Here is a 22,757-nt window from a genome sequence, read left to right on the forward strand (position 1 = left end):
CAAATACGCGTTCGATTTTTGTCTTACCGACAAGACAACGTTTGTGCCGCGTGAGTACAATTTTGCTAACCGTGCGTCTACACATATACGCCAAGGTGAGCAATGTTTTGTAATATACTTAAATATTAATATTAGGATTGTAGATTAGTTTTTTTAATAATTTAAATAATTTTTATTTTAATTTTCGTTCGCCCTTTAAAATTGTATTTAGTTTATTTCAAAAAAAAATATATTTTAATTTTAATTCTTAAATTATTCAAAAATTAAGTAGTTATTGTTAAGTATAAATATATTAATAAAAATCAACTTCTTTCATTACAAAATTTTTCTTTAATTCAATTAAATCTTAATATGATATGAATGACGAAGAGCTTATAGCCTTAGGTTCGAAAATTACTAAATTAACAGATATTTATTCACACAAAAAATCAGAACTTATTGAACTATGCAAATCTAAACAATTAAAAAGCGTAGGAACCGTAGATAATCTAAGGGCTAGATTATCAAAATATTATAAAGGGATCACAGAATTAGACGACATTGAAGAAACCTTAAGCGAATTACAAAAACACGAAGTTCGAGAAAATTCAATAAAAGATAAAATCGACATTAAAGATTTACTCATACAAAGTAACTTAAGTGATTCAAGTCCTGAAACAAGTAATAGTACAAAAAATAAATCAATTACTAACGACATTAAAAATATAACTAACGATTTAGAAATTAACGCAAATAAATTAATAATTCAGGCAGACAAAATTTTAGACACTAGTAATACTTTATATCAAAATAATTTAGAGCAAACCTCTGACAATAATTATAATAATTTAATAAACTTAAATCCTAACGAACCAACAAAAAAAGAACACATATACGAAGATATCGAAAGTCCAATTAAAACTGAATCGAACTTAAATACCACCTTCTTTAGCAACTCACAATTTGTAATAGAAAACACACCTGAAAAACTAAATAATTTAAAAAATAAAAATCCAAGACACAAAATGGAAAAAATGATAATTAAACCAGATAGTTTTTCCGGACAAGGAGACATCAAAACATTTCTTAGACAGTACGAAAAAGCAGCACAAATAAACAATTGGGACGACAGTGAAAAAATGAAATTCTTATCAATATTTCTGAAAGATACTGCCAACAAATTTTTACAAAACTTGGAAAACAAAGGAAGAAACTGGTCATGGGAAAATCTAAAAAGTGAGTTCATAAACGAATTTCAACCAATAGGATACTCTATAATACTGAAAGACAAATTAGAAAACAGGAAAAAAAACGACTTAGAGTCAATTTCTAGTTTTGTTACGGAAATAGAATATTTATGTAGTCAAGTAGACAAGGATATGAAAGAGGAAGATATTTGTGTTTACATACTAAAAGGTATAAAGGAACCTATATTACACGCAATTTCACTTCACGACAACAGTAACTTAAAAAAGTTAAAAGAAAATTTAAAAAAATATGAACTTATGCAATTTAGAATTAATTCAAGAAGCTCAGGACTTAGCGAATACACAGAAATTTTGAACAAACAAGTAATGCAATTAAATACCGAAACAAAAGACAGCAACCAAGAAATTCAACGTTTAAATACAAAATTAGAAGGAATAGACAGTTATTACAAAAAGAAAATTGATCAACTATGTACCGAAATAAACAATTTAAAAAAATACGACAAGACAGTAAATTTTGAAGATAGATCACGCAACAGAGACAAAAGTCCATATCCACACAAATCAGATTACAAAGGCAGGAACAATTATAGGGAAAAAGGTCCTTATCCCGATAGGTACAATGACTATAAGTTCAGAGAAAATAGTAAAGATAGAAATAATAACCATAAATACAGAGATAACAGCAGAGAAATTAGCAATAATAGAGATAGTTCTTATTCTAGGGATAGGAAAAACTCCTACGACAGGTCCAGAGATACAAGTAGAAATAGATATAACAACAGAAATCGTGGAGATGACGCAAATAGAAAACAGCACAGTAGGGACAACAGCAGAGAAAGATACTCAACACCGGAAAAATGTAATGGAAGAGAAAACATAATATGCTACAAATGCAATGAAAAAGGACACTATGCAAACGATTGCAATTTTTCAAAAAAACGAATAGCACCCGAGCTAAGAGAAAAATCGGAATATCTACCTCAGGGAACAAATAATATTAATTTAAAAATCGACACCTCTAAATTTAACAGAGATAAGAAAATTGAAAAAAATAATTATATTCATTTTGTAGAAAATTGGTACAAATCAAAAAATTCAAATAAACTAATAACTAATGAAGTAAACGACGATGACGAAAAAGCTATAGAAAACATCGTAACAATAAGTAGTTTGAACCCACTAAACGAATTTCAAAAATTCCTACTCAGCAATAACGATAGAACCGACTTCCTATGCGATTACAGTGAACAGACGGTAAATATTTTATCATTACGAAATGATATCGCAATCGGCCATTGCACAAGTCAATGCCTTACTATGTCGAAGGGGATCGCATTACAATTTAGAAATAAATTTAACAACGTTCAAAATTTAATAGACCAAAGAAAAAAAATAACCGAAATTGCTTATTTGAAAAACGGAAGACAATGGGTTCTATATCTAATAACAAAAAATGAATATTACGACAAACCAGCATACACTAACATTTTTAGAACACTAGCTAACACTAGGAAATTTTGTATTGAGAATAATATTACTACTTTGGCTTTACCCAAAATCTGCACTGGACGAGACAAAAAGGATTGGAAAGTTATTTCTACTATGATTAAGTTTATTTTTCAAGACACGCAAATAAAAATTTTAATATGCCTACTACCAAACAATGACGATGAAAAACAAAATAAATATTTTAAAAACAATGGTTCACAAACTAGTAATATAATCACGTTAGGGAAAAATTTCAATAACACAATCAACGATAAATTAAAAAATGAAATCTCACAAATCGCGGGTTCATTCATAAAAACGGAAAATGTACCCGGAGACGATGACTGTGGTGCCCACGCACTACGAATATGCCTTAAACAACATGGTATATATAGAAAGACAGTAGAATTATTAAATATGCTCGGCATTCCTAATTGCAAATCTGGCTACTATCTTAAAGATGACGATCTAGCGTTTATCTGTGACCAATTCAATTTTAACTTATATTTAATACACGAAAATTCCGAATATACAAATGCCATAATTTACTGGAAATTAAATAGGAAAAACATAGGGATATTCAATAAAAATTTCCATTGGACACCAGGAATCATAACGGAAACATATAACCCTCGTCAATTCAATAACATAACAATAAACACAGTTTTTCCCAACTTTAATACTATAGAAGAAAATGTAGACCATTTCTTACACGAATGTTTCGATCGCTTAAAATTATCCCAACAAAACACTATAGAGAAAAATAAAACCAACAATAATTTTAAAACAGACAAATCCACAATATGGTACTCAAAATTTTGTCAAGACTGCGAATATTTGTCCACATCCAAGGACATACTAGACGACCAAGATGACAGAGAACAGTATTGGAGCGAGGGGGGAAACGTTATGTTTTGCGAAATATGCGGAAACTACATAAGGGAATATCGGAACCGGCCTATACAAGAAGACGAGAAAGCCATAGAAACCAAAAACCAGCTTATTCAACACAAAAATGAAATCAAAATCAACAATCAAAATATAAGCGTAGATTCAGATACTGAACGAAAACAAAGAGTGCTATCCATAAAAATAAAATTAGACGGTAACGAACAAAATGCAATTATAGACACAGGCTCAAATATATCATGTATAGATTATTCCCTAGTAAAAAATAAACAAGTCACAAAACCCAAAGAACAAATGACTATAACAGGCGCTGGCAACAACGAACTGATACAAATAGGAACAACAGAATTAATAATTACAATCAACACACGCCAATATCAAATCAAAGTATACGTCGTTGAAGGACTAAATTGTAAATTACTATTAGGAAACGATTTTAATATTAGATACAACCTAATAGTCGATTTTAAAAATAAAAACATACAAATCGATAATAATTCTATAAAAATGGACGAAATATGGTACGAACATAATGTAAATCACAACTTAAACATTTATACAACTGAAAGCATCACAAGTGCAACCAACATTAATAAAAATAAAATTAAAATTATATCTAACGAAAATATTACCATAGCTCCAAAGACTAGGTCAAAATTAAAAGTGTCCACAAAAATGCAAGACAAGCAAATACAATATATAATAAAACCAACTGAGCGCCTACAAAATAATAAAAAAATAACTTTAGAAACTACATTATTAAATAATGATGACGAAGTCATATTATACAATTTCTCCAATACCTATAGTAATATACCAAGAAACATGGTTATAGCAATTGCCACTGAATTAAATACGATTAAACGCGATAAATACGAAATAAAAAATATTAATTCAGACAATAAAATTATTAATAAAGAAAAAATAATATTAACAAAAATAACAGAAGTAACGGATAAACAAGGTACAATAATACAAATACCTAACGAACTTAGCTATGAACAACGTATAAAGACACAAACACTAATAAACAAATTCAAGCGTTTATTCACCTCAGACCCTTTAGACTTAGGATGCGCACAAGTAGAACCATGTGAAATTAAATTTAAAACAGACAAATCGACATTTCAACCACCGTAATTAATTAAAGAAATCCGGGAAGGTTTCGAAAATCTTATAAATTTTATCAAGTCCCTTGAATAATTTTTCTGAATATTACTTTAAACAAAAACACAAGATTTAATATAACTGTACAAATTTAACTTTCCTCAATATTTTATAACATGTAATACCTTTTACCTACCACTCAACAAGCCACCGTCGGAGACCAGCAGACCGCTCCGGCCGCCAACGTTCTTTCATTCAATTTCTACGGATTCATCATCAACCATCATTCTCCATTACGTCCCGGACATGCAAATTGCAACACTGTCCACGACGAAAAATTTTCACGCAACCACACTAACCTCGTGTTTGGTATCATCTTTTAACCGTTTTCACGACACTGGATTTTCATTTCGGTTGTTGTGTACGACTATATGACGAGGACACCGCCATGGGCCACCGATGGCCGAAAGGCCAATCCACTGTATACACTACCACTTTAAGTCAACTTCTCAAGCCGGCTGTCACCCACGTTAAGGTTATATAATATATATATATATGTTTGCATTATATAATGATTTTAAATCAACGAACAAATTTAATTTAACTACCTTAAAAATTTAATATTTCTACCTTTAATATTCCTCCAGAATTTTATATATAATACCCCTTTTAAGAACAAATATGTAATTTAGCACCAGATTAGTAAAATCAATAGCAAGACATTAGCAGATTTTATACTAACTAAACTATTGTAATATTATAATAAAACAAATTACATTTAAGGAAAAATAATAAAATATTAAAAACATGTTACAAAAGTAAAAAAAACAAAAGAATAGAATGTATTTTCAGCATAATCAAAAATTCACGAGTCAACGAGTAGCAAAAATCTTCTGAGACAAAGGGCGAATATAATATTTTCAAAGTAGACAATAAGCATTAAACCAAAAATTATAGAAACAACAGCAAATAAAATTGTTCCATACGAAGACACGAAAAAGACACAGTCCAAACAGAAATTTGAAAAGCAGAAATATAGATATAAGAATAAAAATTACAAATCAAATTCGACAAAACGAAAATAAGCAAGATAATATTCAAATACTTACCTTATGAAATACAAGAAGAGAAGAAGAATTAACTACCACAGAATCAAAGAATAAAATACCATAGAAAAACAACGAAAATTTATTGCTATTTGTCGAAATAAAAATATTATACTTCAAACTGTGAACAATCTCTAAGAAAACATTTTTCCACAAAAGGACCAATCAATACATTTTTATAACCTTATATTCATATTTATTTTTTTTTTTTTTAGGCACGCATTATATAATTAATTATTAAATAGTAAGATTAAATTAACATTTAAGCATAATTTTATAGTCAACGACGCGAATAGGCTGAGACAGTAACCTAGTAATTATATAAGTTTAATATTTAATTTTGTAATAAGACATTTTTATGTAGCAATAGCATTAAAAAAATGAGGGCATTTTTTCCAAAAAACAACGGGGACTGTCGTATATTGCAGACAGTCGTCAAAATAATATTATTTTATATATATGTAAGTAGTATATATGTACCAGTCCTGGCACAGTCCATATTATATCAATAAAAGATCACAAAGAAAACAATGTATAAAAAGATCAGAAAATCGAAATACAATAATAATTAAAATATTTTCCACAAAACTTAATTATTAAAAATAAAAATCTAAATACAATAATAATTAAAATATTTTTTAATATAATTGTTCTATTAAAAATAAAAATCTAAATGCAAAAATGTATTAAAAAGAAATTGAAAAAATTAATTTAAAAATTAAAAATATAATAAATAATAAAATAATGGAAACAACTATCAATGATTTTAATAAATTACGAAAAAATGAAATGCAAAACGAAATAGAAAACTCAATATTAAATAATGAAATCTTTGTTAAGTTTTGTAAATATGAATACTATAATACTAATAATAAAAATATTAAAATTAAAATTATGAAATATAATCTAAATAAAATTCCAATTAAAGGAAATATTTTAATTGTCGATCATGGACACAATATTTCTGGAAATGGAAAACCTTATGCTTCTAAAATACTAGAATCGCCAACATGGCTTGAAATTTGTAAAATAGCTAATGATTTAATAAATACAACCGGTACTTATTTTTTCAAATATCTCCATGATATTTGTGTTGTTCAAAATTTCGGAAATATTAAAATATGTTGTCTTAGCATGGGAGGTACAGATTCCGATCACAAAATGCTTAGAATATAATAATATAATTAATTAAATTTTTTAATAGAATTGTTCTATTAAAAAAATATTTGATATTTAACGCGCACCCGAATAGGGTGCGCGTTATTAAAATCCAAAAATCTTTGAAAACGATTTTACACTATGATACTATGAGGGGGACTTATAAAGAATTAAAAACAAAAAGGTTTGATGTAAAAATAAACATTCCAACATAAATAGCAACGGAGTTATACTTAAATGAAAAATATGAAGCGGGGGGTAAACTTTTAATATGTAGTGTAGATAAGCATATAAAACATATCTGTGTTGATCCGCCTTGATTTTATAAAATATTAAATGAAATATAGGACTTGTAATATTTAACTTTGTATAATTATACGAACTCATTATTAATAAAAAAATGCAAAAAATTTGCAAAATATCTGTGTTGTACAGACATCCAGAATGGTGGCCACCTCTCACTTTTTTTTTTATTTTTTTATTTTTTATTTTTTTAACTGGTTGTCTGTACAACAGAGATATTTTTTTTACCTAAGCACTGTGACGTGGTGGGTTAGACAGGTATTTATTTGTAGAATTTAAAGTCAGAGGTGGACATTATATACGTCAGCCTTGGATCAAGACTGAGGTAGATACAAATCAAGGTGACAACGTAGGCCGCACCACGTGACAACCTACATTCGCATGTAAATCACCAATCGCCCGAAGCGCTACAATTGCCGGCTTTATAATGCCCCCCACCTAATTTCAAATCCTACTACGAGAACAAACACAGTAGGAACAAATCTGCTGCAGTCAGATTCGAACCTAATATGTTCAGTCTCAAAACACACGCCTTAACCCACCGCGCCACAATGCTTAGGCATGTAATGTATACTATGTAACACTATTTAAATAAAATTAAACTAGTATAATTATACCACGCTGTATACTTCACACTGTATACATCACACTGTATACTTCACATTGTATAGTAGTCAGCTGATAACATTCCACAACAGGATGTTAAAAAATAATCAGTCGAGTTACATATTATTATTAAAACTAGGTCATTACACTTTAATTATTATTATTCGAATCATGTAATTCCTCTTGTATTAATTTACGTAGTTTGTTTAGTGAAAGTTTAATTTCATTATAATATAAATATATTTTTTTTAACATCGAATTATTAAAACATACATATGAGTACATCAACGACTCGTTAACGTAAAAAAAACGACTCGTTAACGTAAAAAAACGACTCGTAAACGTAAAAAAAACGACTCGTTAACTCGTTATTTTTTAATAGAAATATTTCTATTAAAAAAAATTATGATATTTAAATAAATTTTTTATAATTTTCAATAAATTCTAAACATAAATGACCACATATAGGTGGATCATTATAGTATTGAAATTGGGAAACAGTACAAAAAAGATTATCTTTACCCAAATATTTTAAAAATTCTTTTGGTGGCTCACCAACTATATGACCAAATGGGTCAAAATATATTTTAAATGTATTGTTTATTTTTTTCCATGCAACCCAATGAGAACCATTTTGAGTAGAATCATTTAAATTAAATACTCCACATTCATTTTCCCATGGTGTTGTAGGTAATTCATTTAACATAAAACATCCTCTATAATTTTTTATTTTATTTCCAAAGTAATTTATATCTATATTACTCAATGGGTCAATTTTTATATTATTTTCTTTAATCCAAAACCGTGTATAAATACCTTCAAAATTTTCAATATTATTTCTAAATGTTTTTATTTCAAATTTATTCATTTTTTTAATTTTTTTTTCAATATTTTTTTTTTTTTTTTCAAACCAGAACCTTGTGATCTAATTTTTTCCATCTCTTTATTATGTCGAATTGTTTCTTCTTCCAATTTTTTTTTATGTTTAGCATCAGTTATTGCTGTATAAACTGCACTTGCACCTGCAGCCAAAGCACTTACGCCTTCAATCACAGCAATAGCTATTGGTAAAAATCCACCTTTTTTAATTTGAATATGTTTAAGTTCTAATCTTGATCTGGTATTATTTTTTTTAGCGTTTTTTAATTTTCTTATTTGTTCTGGCTCAAGAATAAATTTATGTTTTCCACTATCAATTTGATTATTTTCAATTAGAATTGATACATCTTTATTATTTTTATGAGCTTCCAATATTTTATTAAATTGTTTTTTATTTAAATTTAGATTCATTTTATAATACAAAAAAATAAATTAAATTAAATTCATTCCAAATCGTCTTTTAACATTCATTACATTTGCTGTAAAAATGGCTGCAGTTTTTTCACCTATAGAACTATGAGGATCATAAAATCTTTCCATTGCTTTTTGTTCTAAAATTTTATCAGCAATATGTCTTGTTTTAGTATCTTTATTATCTTTATAAAAATAATCATGTTCTCTCGCAGCTTCATCTAATTTGTTTATAGGTTTTTTATTTTTTTCTAACTTTGTTCCCGGTCCTAAATAATTATAACCAGGCCAATGTATTTGAGGTAAACTTGAACAATTCAAAAGAAAATTAACAATTCCTGAACCTGTAATAATTTTCTTTGGTAAACATGAAACATATGATGATAGATAATCTGCACCAATAATAGGTATATCAATTAATTTTTCCATTTCTCTAATACAAATATTAAGAATATCAAGTTTTTCATCATGGTAAATATTATTTCCTGTACTTTCTTCAATTGATATATAATGTATACGTTTAATTATTTTTTCTTTTGATATATTTTTCACATCATTTGGTAAACAAGTTACATATTTTAGTAAATATTCAATACCTTCAGGAGTATCAATATGGTTTTCCATAATTATTTTAAACAAATGAAGAATACCAAGTTTTTCGTTTTTAAAATTATTATTTCCAGCTCTTTCCTCTGCAGAAATAAACTGTAAATTATCTATAACTTGGTTTACATTACTAATATAACGATATTCAATATGATTTTCTGTGTATTTCTTTAAACCCTCCCCTATTTGATTATCTTCAGCTAATATTTCATTATTTTCTTTCTTTTCCATAATTTCATTATCATCATTATTTTCTTTCTTTTTATTAATTTTTTTATTATTTTTTTTATTATCAGTAGTTTCTTTCTTTTTATTATCCGTAGTTTCTTCATCATTTTCATTCGTTTTAATTCCATTCATTTCTCTCCAAATGTTTTTAATCATATCATTATATTTTTCACCACGACTTGATTTAGCTCTTTTCGTTGAAGGATCATTGTTTTGATATATAGAATTAGTTTCAATTAATATATTTTTATAAATATTAAAATCATCATCTGTATAAAATTTCGGATTGGTAGTATCTACATGAGTTAATAATCTCCACAAACCTAGAGTTCCTGTATATGTTTTTCCATTTAAAATTATATTATCATTTTCAAAATTTATTTTATCTTTTCCAATCATATGAATATCATCTTCTTTATTATAATATATTCCAAAAGAATTAGTATCTTTTACAGTTGGTAAATATCTTGTCGAAATAGCACCTAAGTTTATAACATTTTTAGGTAATGGAGAATTACTTGTTGATTTTTGACTAGAATATTTTGGAGTTCCAAAAGTCTCTTCTGAACTTGTTAATCTTTTTAATTCTGGATTTCTAGGTTGATAATAATAGGGTTTATTTAATTTTTGAATGTCTCCTTCAGTTTTAATAGCAACATCTTTAACTGCATTCATTGTTGTATTAACATTTGTTAATGCGTTTATTATTGGTCCAAACTTTTTTTGTTGTTCTTCAATTACATGTTTTTGTTTTACAACTGTATTTCTAAATCTACCCTGTAAATCTTTTTTAAGATTAATTATTTTATTTACATCTGTAGATTTTAATTGTTTTTTTTCTTTTTTAATATTATCTTCATCTTCACCTTCATCATCTTTTTTTATAATAACAGTCTCTTTTTCATTAGGTTTTAATAATACATCTTTAAACCTATTTTGTAATTTTTTTTTCTTATTAATTATTGTCTGAATCTTTACATCTGATGTGTTTTTTAAATTATTTCCTACCTTGGAATTGTTTTGTGTTTGATCTTCAAATGTAACATTTTTTTTAATTTTTTTTTTTAATTCTTTTTGAATTTGTTTGATATCCATTTATTATACAAAATTAAATTAAAACATAATCATTCATCGATATATAAAATCTCATTACCTTCATTGTCATAGATTAAATTTTTTATCAAGTCTATTGTTATGAAACCATATGATTTTGTTTTACTTTTTTTATCATATTTTTTACAATAAGTTCTATTAATTTCTTTAAATTTTTCTAAAGGTACATCTTCACTAATCAAATCGGACCATATTTTTTCAATATAATAATTTGATTGATTAAAAACAATTAAAACATTCAAATTATTTCTTATTGTTTTTATATCTACTGAAGTATAACTTTGTGTTAAATAAATAACACTAATATTCTTTGATCTTGATCTTATAAAATATTCAATTATCATGTCTTGTTTTTCTTTTAGAAAATCATCAAAAATCACTAAACTATTTGGTTCACAATCATCTACAGATATTATTTCATCATTAGAAAAATGTGTGTTTATAGAAGGTATATCATCAAATATTTTTTTTATTTTTTTATAGACTGGTTGCTCAATATTTTTTGTAAAAATATATAGATTTAAATAAGGAATCCAATAATTTATAATCAGATTATACAACAAGGTTGTTTTACCACAACCAGATGGTCCTATAATTAAAACACGTGAAGGTAATTCAAATAAAGATTTTTTTTTATTTTCATCTTCAATAAAAAATTTTACTTTTACTTTATCCATTTATTTAAAAAAAAATATATATTTGGTAATATAAATAAGAAATGGATAATATTTTAAATAAATATGATAATTATATAATAAATAGCCAATATGAAAGTTATATACCTCAAATCACAACAGAATTAAATAAACCTAACCGAAATACAATAGTTATAGTAGATGCTAAAGATAAATTTCTGAATGTTAAAAATTCAAAACTTTATTTATTACTTGAATATGTACAAGAAGATGGTACTAAATATCCAGCAAAATCTAATGTTATGTTATCTGATAATGGTGGAGCATTTTCGTTTCAAAAAATTACAATTAAATTAAATAATAAAATTATAGATGAAAGTGAGAATACTGGAAGACTAAGTACAGTAAAAGGTTATATGAGTTATGCTGTTGATGGAAATGGTCCTACACAAAATTCAGGATTTCAATCTACATCTGAAGGAGGAGGAAGTGTTGAGCTCATCATTCCTTTATCACACTTAGGTTTAGGGTCAATGAAAGATATAAAACAAATTTACAATGCTAGATTTGAAATAATTTTTACAAGAAATATTGATGATGATGCATTGATTCTAGAAACAAACACTGAAGCTACAGCAGAGTCAAAAAATGTTAAAGCAAAACGTGGTAAAGTTAATATTTTAGAATTAAAAGTTCAAATGCAAAATATAGAATATGATGAAATAACAAAAATTCAAATAGTTGATGAATTAATTAAGAAACCGTTTATTTTAGATTTTAAAAAATGGCAATGTATTGAAATCAGAAATCTTACTGGAAAAAATATAAGATACGATTTATCATCTAATTATCGAAATAATAAACATCCATTTTTTGGTGTTGTTTATTTTCAAAAAAATAAACTAGACAATCAAGATAGTAATGCTGCTTTTTTTGATGATTGTAATGTTGTAAATTATTCTTTTAAAGTTAATGGAAAAAAATATCCTAATGAATTGCAAAATCTTGATTTTAATGATTTGAAAATTTGTCAAGCATATGAAGATCATATGAGTTATAAAAAAACCTATTATAAATCACATGAAGAAAATCCATTAATGTATTTAGATAAACAAATGTTTAAAAAGAAACCATTTTTTGTTGTTAACATGAGTAGACACCAAAGTCAAATTGCGGTCACCAACTGTACACTAATTTTAAACGTAGATTTCAGTAAAAATTTACCTGAGAACACAATTTGTTATGTTTGTTTAATTTCTAGTGCAGTGTATACGTTTGATATTGAAAGAGGAATAGTTGAGGAAGTTTTATAAAAAAGATCGTTCCATACTTTATTTTTTCAAGATATTTTATCTTGAAAAAAAACTTTTCATATTTATTTTTTGATTAGATCAAGAACACCAATAAATTCTTCATCAAAATTAACAATATTACCTTTCAAATCTAAAATATAAATTTCTATTTTTTGAAACCGATTTTTACTCACTGGTCTATATATCATTTTATGAGGTTTAATCAAAGCACTCTTAGAATTATATTGAAATAAAAATAAAACTTCATCATAATGAGATAGCTCATCAATATGATGTGTAATAGATTCTTCAATTATATTACAATGTACTTCTAATATTTTGTTGTTAGTATTTAATGATGAATTTTCTCCATAATGTGTATGTATTGTATCATTCAATCCTAAACTTAAATTTAAATCTTTATCAAATGAAAAATAATCTTTTGTTGTTATTTTAATGTAATCACCATTATTTTCCAACTTCATAATCGAATTGAATAAGATATTTAAATGCTCAATTGAATAATTTCCTTTTAATAATGTTTTACTATTTTCATTAGAAATAATACCATTTATTTCTTTTAAGAAACCTTGAGTGTAAAATTGTGGAGTTTTTATTCCTATTACTGTATAAGCAATATCTGGTGCTGTATACACAACACCTAATACAATTTCTTTCCCTTTAGGCCATGTTTTATTAATAGGGATTAATTTTTTTATAAAATTAAAGCCTAAACAATTTGATAAATATTCATCAAACCACAGACCAATTGAAGCAGTTATTTTTAATAAATTTTTATTTATTTCAAGATTTATTTTAGGAAAATTTTCCACAAATTTAGTTCCGAATGAATTAAATAAATTTTCAATTTCACCTATTGAATAAATACCAATAAATATTGTACCTAGTGGGATTTGACCATTTCGACCTAATCTAAATTCACATTCTTTTTCAATATTTATGTAATATTCACCATCAATAGGAAAGTACATTTTTTTCTCACTTGTCATTGAAAAATCTATATTACCATTAAAACCTAAATATTTTTTTAATTTTTCATCTAATTTATAATAACAAGGAGATTTGATTGTAATTCTATTAGTTTCATCAGAAAATGATATAATAAGTGGTTCTATTTCTTTGTTCAATTGTTCAATACTATATCTACCTGTTTTTATATGTATTATATTCTGTTTAATTGTTATACAACACTCTGATTCAATATTAATAAAATTGTTGGCTTTCAAAACTAATGAATAGAGACCTAAAAAATGATCACTATCATTATTGTGAATAGGTTTGTTTAAATGAATACAACCCTTTTTAACTTTTATAAATACCATTTATAAAAGTAAATTTATTTTTTTATTTAAAATCAAAATCATGTCTTGTTTTCCCATTCTTTAAAATTTTTTCACAATTATAAATAAGATTCAATTTTGTTTCCGAACATGTATTATACCGTGTTATTTTGTTTTCTGTAAATTCATTTGTATATCTTTCTGGTAAATTTAACATATATTCATCGTTTAATACAACACTTATTCTTTTTCCAAACTTTGTATCAATCATTATGAACTTATTTACTTTGTATGGTTTTCCTTGTTCCAAATCATTAAATTTTATAAATGTATATCCATTGTTCATTTTATTTAAAGCATCTTTAAAGTTTTCCATTTCCATTTCTTATTTATATTAGAAAATATAATTTTTTTTTATTTTCAATAATTTTTTTAAAAAATTTCTATTTAAAAAATTTTTTTCAATATAAATATAAAAAATGAACGAAACTATATATTGTCTTAAATGTAAAATTCAAACAAAAAATATTAATGCAAATAAAATTCAAACAGTTAATGGTAGATGGAGAATTTCATCAATATGTTTTAAATGTAACACAAATAAAAGTAAATTTATAAAAAATCCTACAATTGGACATAATATTTCCAATAAAAAATTAAATGACCCAGATAAAATGATATTAGCTAAAGAACTTCATAAACCAGTTAGAAAAAAATTTCCTAAACGAAGAATAATTACTAAAGGTATTGATGATTTATGGGCTGCTGATTTAGTTATAATGAGAAATTATTCTGATGAAAATGAGGGTTATTCTTATATAATAACTGTTATAGATACGTTTTCAAAATTTTCTTGGGCTTTAGAACTCAAAAAGAAAGATGGAATTAATGTTTCAGAAACATTTCAAAAAATAATAAAACAAGCTATATCACAAAATCATCAAGCACCAAAATTACTCCACGCAGATAAAGGTTTGGAATTTGAAAATAAACATTTTAAAAAAGTTTTGCAAGAATATGGAATTAAAATGTATCACACCCAAAATGAAGAAAAATCGTCAATTATTGAAAGATTTAACAGAACATTAAACAGTAAAATGAGATTACATTTTGAAGTTACAAATTCTAAAAAATGGATTAAAATTTTAAAAAGTTTAATATATGAATATAATTTCAAAGACATACATCGATCTATTGGTATGAGACCTTGTGAAGTAAATAAATCTAACGAAGATGATGTTTTTCATAAATTATTTTCTACAAAAAACAAACCTAAACCAAAAATTAAATTTAGTGTAGGTGATAGAGTAAGAATAACAGCTTCTAAAAAAACATTTGGTAATAAATATAGTAATAATTGGACAAAAGAAATATTTATAGTTAATGAAATTTTATACACAAATCCTATTACTTATAAAATTATAGATTTAAACAATGAAGAGATTATAGGGAGTTTTTATAACCAAGAGTTACAAAAAACAAAATTTTAAATGATATTTTTTAATAGAAATTATTCTATTAAAAAATTGAATGTAAAAAAAAAAATAATATTTTCTATAATAAAGAATGGAAGGATTAAATAAAATTGAATCTTTAGTTAAAGAAATTGATATCAATAATAAAATGGATGTATTAAATAAAAAAATATATCCTGCTAAAACTTGTGATAAATGTAATTTAACAATTGGTTCCAAAAGTTGGTCTGCTCATTTGAAATCTATTCGACATCAAAAAAATGATATAGATCAAACAATTTTACCTTGTAGAGTTAATACAAAATATAATGGTGTACCAATTAATCAATATAGACTAAAAAATTTTAATTTTTTGAAAGTAATGCGAAATGAAATAAAAAAAAGTATACAAAAAAAAAAATAATAAATGTTATGTGAAATTTTGTGCTTTTGAATACTATGAATATTCTGAGAGTATTAAATATAATCTAAATAAAATTCCAATTGATGGAAATATTTTCATTATTAATCAAGGAGATGATGGTTTTGGAAATGGAAAGCCTTATGTTTCTAAACTATTACATTCACCAACTTGGTTAGAACTTTGTCATATAGCCAATGATCAAATTATTGCAACAGATGATTATAATCACTATTATCTAGACGATATTAAGATTGTTCAAGATTTAGGAAATATTAAAATGTGTGAATTTAGTATGGGATCTTAATATTATTTAAATATTATTTTTAATAAAAATTATTTTTATTAAAAAATTGAATGTAAAAAAATAATAATATTATCTATAATAAATAATGGATAATAAAAAAATTGAAACAAGTGTTAAAGGAAATGTTAACAATAATAAAATGGATAACAAAACTTGTGAAAAATGTAACTTAACAGTTAGTTACAAAAATTGGTCTAGACATTTGAAATCTATTCGTCATCAAAACAATGATCCAGATCAAACAATTATACCTCGATTTAGAGGAACATACAGAGGTACAACAACAAAAAATGTAAGAACAAAACAAGAGAGAATACCAAAAACAGATAAAACTTGTGATATTTGTAAGCTAACAGTTAAATACAACAGTTGGTCTAAACATTTACAGTCTATTCGTCATCAAAATAATGGTATAAGACCAAGAATATCAAGAGAGATAATACCTAAATCACATAGAGTTTTTAATTTTAATGAAGAAATATTTGAAATAAACAACACGATTCGACCTATTTTAAAAAATGAAGAAACAGCATTTCAAAGTAGATTAAAAACTTATATTATTAAAAATAATATGGGTATTAAAGATATACAAACATTTTTAAATCGTTTAGATAATCCAGTAATAGGACGAGTTAAACATGAATTAAAGAAACAAAATTTAAAAGTTAATATTATGTTTATTGCTATATATAAGAGAGGTAAAAATAAAAAAAATATGGAATATGAGGAAAAAAATTTTAAAACACAAAATATAATCTTAACAAAAAATTCTAACTTAAATGATTTTTATACAGAAGTAAAAATTAAAATTGTACAAGAAGAAGAAGATTTTATATTGAAAGGTTCTCAATGGAGACTTCATGAAATTTTAAGTTTGGGAATAAATATAAATAAATATGTTCCTTTTAAGGGTTCTTCATATATTGAATTACCTAAAAACATTGGAGATAAAAAAGCTATTATAAATGTTAAAAATGAAGATGATAAATGTTTTCTTTGGGCAATACTCTCAGCTTTACATCCTGTTGAAAAAAATGGACAAAGAGTTACAAAATATAAAAAATGGGAAAATGAATATGATGATGTAATTAAAAAATCTAAAATAGAATTTCCAGTAAGTACCAAAGATGTTCCAAAATTTGTTAAATTAATTAACAATTTATCTGTTAATATTTACTACCTAGAAGAAAAAAATAAAAATAAGCATATAATTGTACCATTAGAAGTAACTATAAATGAAAAAAACAAATCATATAGATTTGATGTATTTAAGAGAGGATAATGAGAATAAAGGTCATTATTGTTGGATTAAGGATTTATGGAAACTTTGTGGAAGTCAAATGACAAAAGATGGTCATAAAAGAAAAATATGTAAAATGTGTTTAAATAGTTTTGATACAGAAAATAAGTTAAATGAACATAAACATTATTGTGCTAATAATAAAGCTGCTAAAATAGTTCTACCAAAACCCTATAATAAAACTTTAGTATTTGAAAAATATAATAATTCCTTAAGAGTACCTTTTGTGGTTTTTGCTGACTATGAATGTACTCTTAAACCAATATATACTTGTCAACCAAATGATACAGAGTCTTTTACTAATTGTTATCAGAAACATATACCCAATAATTTTTGTTATTATATTAAATATAGTAATGGTGATTATAAACCTCCTGTAACATATTCTGGTCCAAACGTAGCTCAAGTATTTTATGAATGTATGAAAAATGAAGAAATAAGTATTTCTGAAATATATGATAAAATAGTTCCTATGAAATCATTGAATGAAGAACAATTAAATAATTATTATAATAAATCTAATAAATGTCATATTTGTGAAAGATATTTAAGTGAAATACCTCCAATGTTAGAGAAAAAATTTAAAATATATAAAAACACTATTGAATATTATAAAAATACTGATGATGTTAAAAAATTTAAATTGTATGAAGATAAACTTAAAAACGAAATAGAAAATAAAAATAAAAATATGAGAAAAGTTCGGGATCATGACCACTTAACTGGAGAATATAGAGGAGCAGCACATTCTATCTGTAATCTTAACTACCGAAATCCACGTTTTATTCCAATTGTTTTTCATAATCTTTCAGGTTATGATGCCCATCTATTTATAAAAGAATTTGGGAACGATAATGAACAAATAAAAATGCTCGCAAATAATGAGGAAAAATATATTTCTTTTTCAAAAATTATACCACGTGTAGTAACTAGGAATGGCAAAGACATAAAAATATCTACAGAATTAAGATTTATAGATTCATTCAAATTTTTACCCAGTTCTTTAGACAAGTTAACAAATAATTTAAGAAATGATTCGAAATTAAATTTAAAAAATAAATTTAAAGAACTTAGTAAATATTTTCCTGAAGAACATTTAGATTTAGTTACTAGAAAGTTAGCTTATCCCTATGAGTATATGGATTGTGAAGAAAAATTTAATGAAACATGTTTACCTCCTATTGAAAAATTTTATAGTTCTCTCATTGATAAAAATATAACTAAAGAGGAATATGAAAACTCACAGAAAATTTGGAAAGTGTTTAATATACAAAATATGCGTGAATTCACTAGTTTATATAATAAGATCGATGTTTTATTATTAACAGACATAATAGAAAATTTTAGAGATATTTCTTTAAAAAATTATAAATTAGATCCTATGTGGTATTTTACAACACCAGGATTTGCATGGGATTGTATGTTAAGAATGACAAACGTAAAATTAGATTTATTAACAGATATAGATCAAATATTGTTGTTTGAAAATGGAATCAGAGGTGGTTTATCTCAATGTAGTCAAAGATATTCAAAAGCAAATAATAAATATATGGGAGATAAATTTAAAAAAAAAGAGGAATCAATATTTTTAGAATACTTGGATGCAAATAATCTTTACGGTTGGGCAATGAGTAAATATTTACCTACTGGAGATTTCAAATGGGTTGATAATCTAAATGATTTTGATGTAATGAATATTTCTGACAAATCATCTAAAGGTTATATTTTAGAAGTCGATTTAACTTATCCTGAAGAACTTCATGATCTACATTCAGATTTCCCTTTAGCACCGGAAAGACATTTTGATGACAAACAACTCCCAAAATTATTAACAACTTTGTATGATAAGAAAAAAATATATAATACATTATGAAACACTAAAATTATATATTAAATTAGGTTTAAAAATAGAGAAAATTCACAGAGTTTTAGAATTTAGTCAATCTCCTTGGTTAAAAGTTTATATTGATTTTAATACTAATCTTAGATCAGAAGCTAAGAATGATTTTGAAAAAGAATTTTTCAAATTAATGAATAATAGTGTTTATGGACGTACTATGATGAATGTTCGAAATCATGTTGATATAAGATTATGTTCTAATGCACTCCAAGTAGAAAAATTAATTGCAAAACCAAATTTTGATCGAAGAACAATTTTTACTGAAAATTTAGCTGCAGTACATATGAAAAGATGTGAAATAACTTTCAATCAACCAATATATGTAGGAATGTGTATTTTAGATTTATCTAAAATGTTAATGTATGATTTTTATTATAATATAATTAAACAAAAATATGGAAATAGAGTTAGATTGTTATATACAGATACAGATTCACTTATATTAGAAATAAAAACTAATAATTTTTATCAAGATATGAAAATTATGTTAGATCATTTTGACACTTCAGATTATCCAAAAGATAATATTTATGGTTTACCTTTAGTTAACAAAAAAGTCTTAGGCAAGTTTAAAGATGAATTAAATGGAAAAATTATGACTGAATTTATAGGTTTAAGATCCAAATTATATTCACATCGAATCTTAGATTCTGAAAAAGAAATTAAAAAAGCTAAAGGTGTTAAAAAAAATGTTGTGGAAAATAAAATATGTTTTAATGATTTTGAAAATTGTTTACTAACAAAAAAATCAAAATATGTTAAACAAAATTTATTTAGAACTAAGAAACATGATATTTTTACTGTAGAACAAAACAAAAAAGCTTTAAGTGTTTATGATGATAAAAGATTTATTTTAGAAAATGGTATTGATACATTAGCTTGGGGACATTATAAAACAAAAATAGACAGAAATGATTTTGTAGACCATCTCAATACACTAATTAGAAATCAAAATCAAAAAGATTAGAAAAATATATGATAATAACGTGTGCCCCATTTGGGTGAGTGTTAAATATATAAGTTTTTAATACATTTTTTCATTTAGATTTTAATTATTAATATCATAAGTTTTGTGAAAAATATTTTAATTATTATTGCATCTAGATTTTAATTATTAATATCATAAGTTTTTGCGAAAAATATTTTAATTATTATTGCATTTCGATTTTTATTTTTAATAATTAAGTTTTGCGGAAAATATTTTAATTATTATTGCATTTCGATTTTCTGATCTTTTTATACATTGTTTTCTTTGTGATCTTTTATTGATATAATATGGACTGTGCCAGGACTGGTACATATATACTACTTATGTAATATAGGTGGGAATATTTCAAATTGTAAATTATTGACATAGGTCAGGCCAGTGAAGCAATAATGTGCTGAGGCGACAATAATGTTTTCTATATAACACCGCCGTACGCGCAGGCACGGCCCCCCCGTTGTCGCTGAGTGATTCGGCGAGGACGTAGCTACGACGTGCGTGTGAAGCGCCGATCGTAGTACGGGCTAGGCGATCTGAATTTGCTAAGTGTTTTATTAATGTTTGTTTAAATACAATAAAAGTGTTTCCGACCTGAAAACCCGAGTTAAACATTATTTTAGTCATTCTTACGTTCTTACCTTTTATAGGAACAGCGCCGGGATATACGTACTATGTGTCAATGAAGTTTTATTAAACTGAATAGTGCCAAGGTATATGTAATCTTTGAGTCATTTCAACTAGATAGGAACGAACTAAGAATTGGCAAGCGCCTACCATCGTACCTCAACGAGTTAACAGTGCCATTCTAATTAACTTTAGAGAGTGTCATTAACTAGAGAATACGAGGGTAAGGCGATAGTTGGTTTACCGCGTATTGTCTAATACGGGTGATACCACAATATATATACATATACCTATTTATAATATATCATCTATGCTCCCTTCAAAATGTTCCTTAAAAATAAAACATATAATAAATACTGCAGTTTTAAAAAGAGCAATTATAAAAATTTCTGGTATATACCATTATTTTATATTAATATATTAATGTTACATAGTACTGTATGGACTTATAGGTATTGCTATAGTTACTTAGCTATAATAATAAATATTATAGTCCTCTGCGAAAACCAAAACCTTACAGGCATTTCAATAGATAATAGTGAAGAGTACTAATAGACAATAGGTAATATATAAAATTATATTTATAAGATATTTATATATATATAATGCGGTTTAAGTTAGTATAATAATAGTAATATAATATTGAAAACAACATCACTAATATATAATGGGTAATATATAAATATAGTCACCATAAATTAATTTTATATATAGGTATTTAAATTATTCACAATAATCTTCTTACCTAATTGACATCCGCATTTTTTTCAGACTCACTCATGTCAGCCGATTTGATCATCGCTGCTGCAGATATGCGCAACGAGTTGTAAGTTACAACTTGTAACGAAATAACAAAACTGCTTCAAAAAAAATAAACGTAGACGCTTGATAGATTGATTTAAAATGAGGAAAAACAATATATTATACTGGATGATCAACTGTCGACGGACGACTGTAAAAGCGTTAAAAAATAAATATATTATTTAAATATATTATTTTATCACGTGTAGAAGTGTAATCTGTCGCATAGGTACTCGCTTTGTCGTTACAGCCGTTACGTTACAGTCGGGAGCACGAAAAATAATGATCGATTATTCGAATTCGATTACCGTCATTCGCTAAGCGGCAGTTTCCATTGTTGCCCGTTAGTCGTGTTTTGGTTTATTAGTACATATTATATAATATTATCGTATTTCGTCTGTGTCCCGTGGTGGACCTGGAGTTTGGACTATCAGCCGCCTGCGCCTGGCAGACTGGCGGTAGTCAGTGCGTGGATGATATTCTATTACTGTTAAATGTTTACAAAACACGATATAAGCGAGGTATCTGGTGGTATATATAATATTTATAATTAGAATAAACGACAAATTCCAATTATCCGATATTATATAATATAGCAACAATAAAATTAAAAATAACAATTTATATATACGA

At 25.6% G+C, this 22,757-nt stretch overlaps 1 protein-coding gene across 1 annotated transcript; it reads left to right on the plus strand.

The window, feature by feature from the left end:
• Positions 1-356: 356 nt before the first annotated feature.
• On the plus strand, positions 357-22,153 carry LOC132933222 (serine/arginine-rich splicing factor 4-like). Its single transcript, XM_060999536.1, has 5 exons — positions 357-384; positions 520-660; positions 1,711-2,049; positions 12,112-12,261; positions 22,095-22,153. The coding sequence occupies exons 1-5, from the start codon at positions 357-359 to the stop codon at positions 22,151-22,153; spliced, it is 717 nt and encodes a 238-aa protein (XP_060855519.1).
• Positions 22,154-22,757: the final 604 nt, after the last annotated feature.

Source organism: Metopolophium dirhodum, chromosome 1, assembly GCF_019925205.1.
Source record: "Metopolophium dirhodum isolate CAU chromosome 1, ASM1992520v1, whole genome shotgun sequence".
NCBI lineage: Eukaryota > Metazoa > Arthropoda > Insecta > Hemiptera > Aphididae > Metopolophium > Metopolophium dirhodum.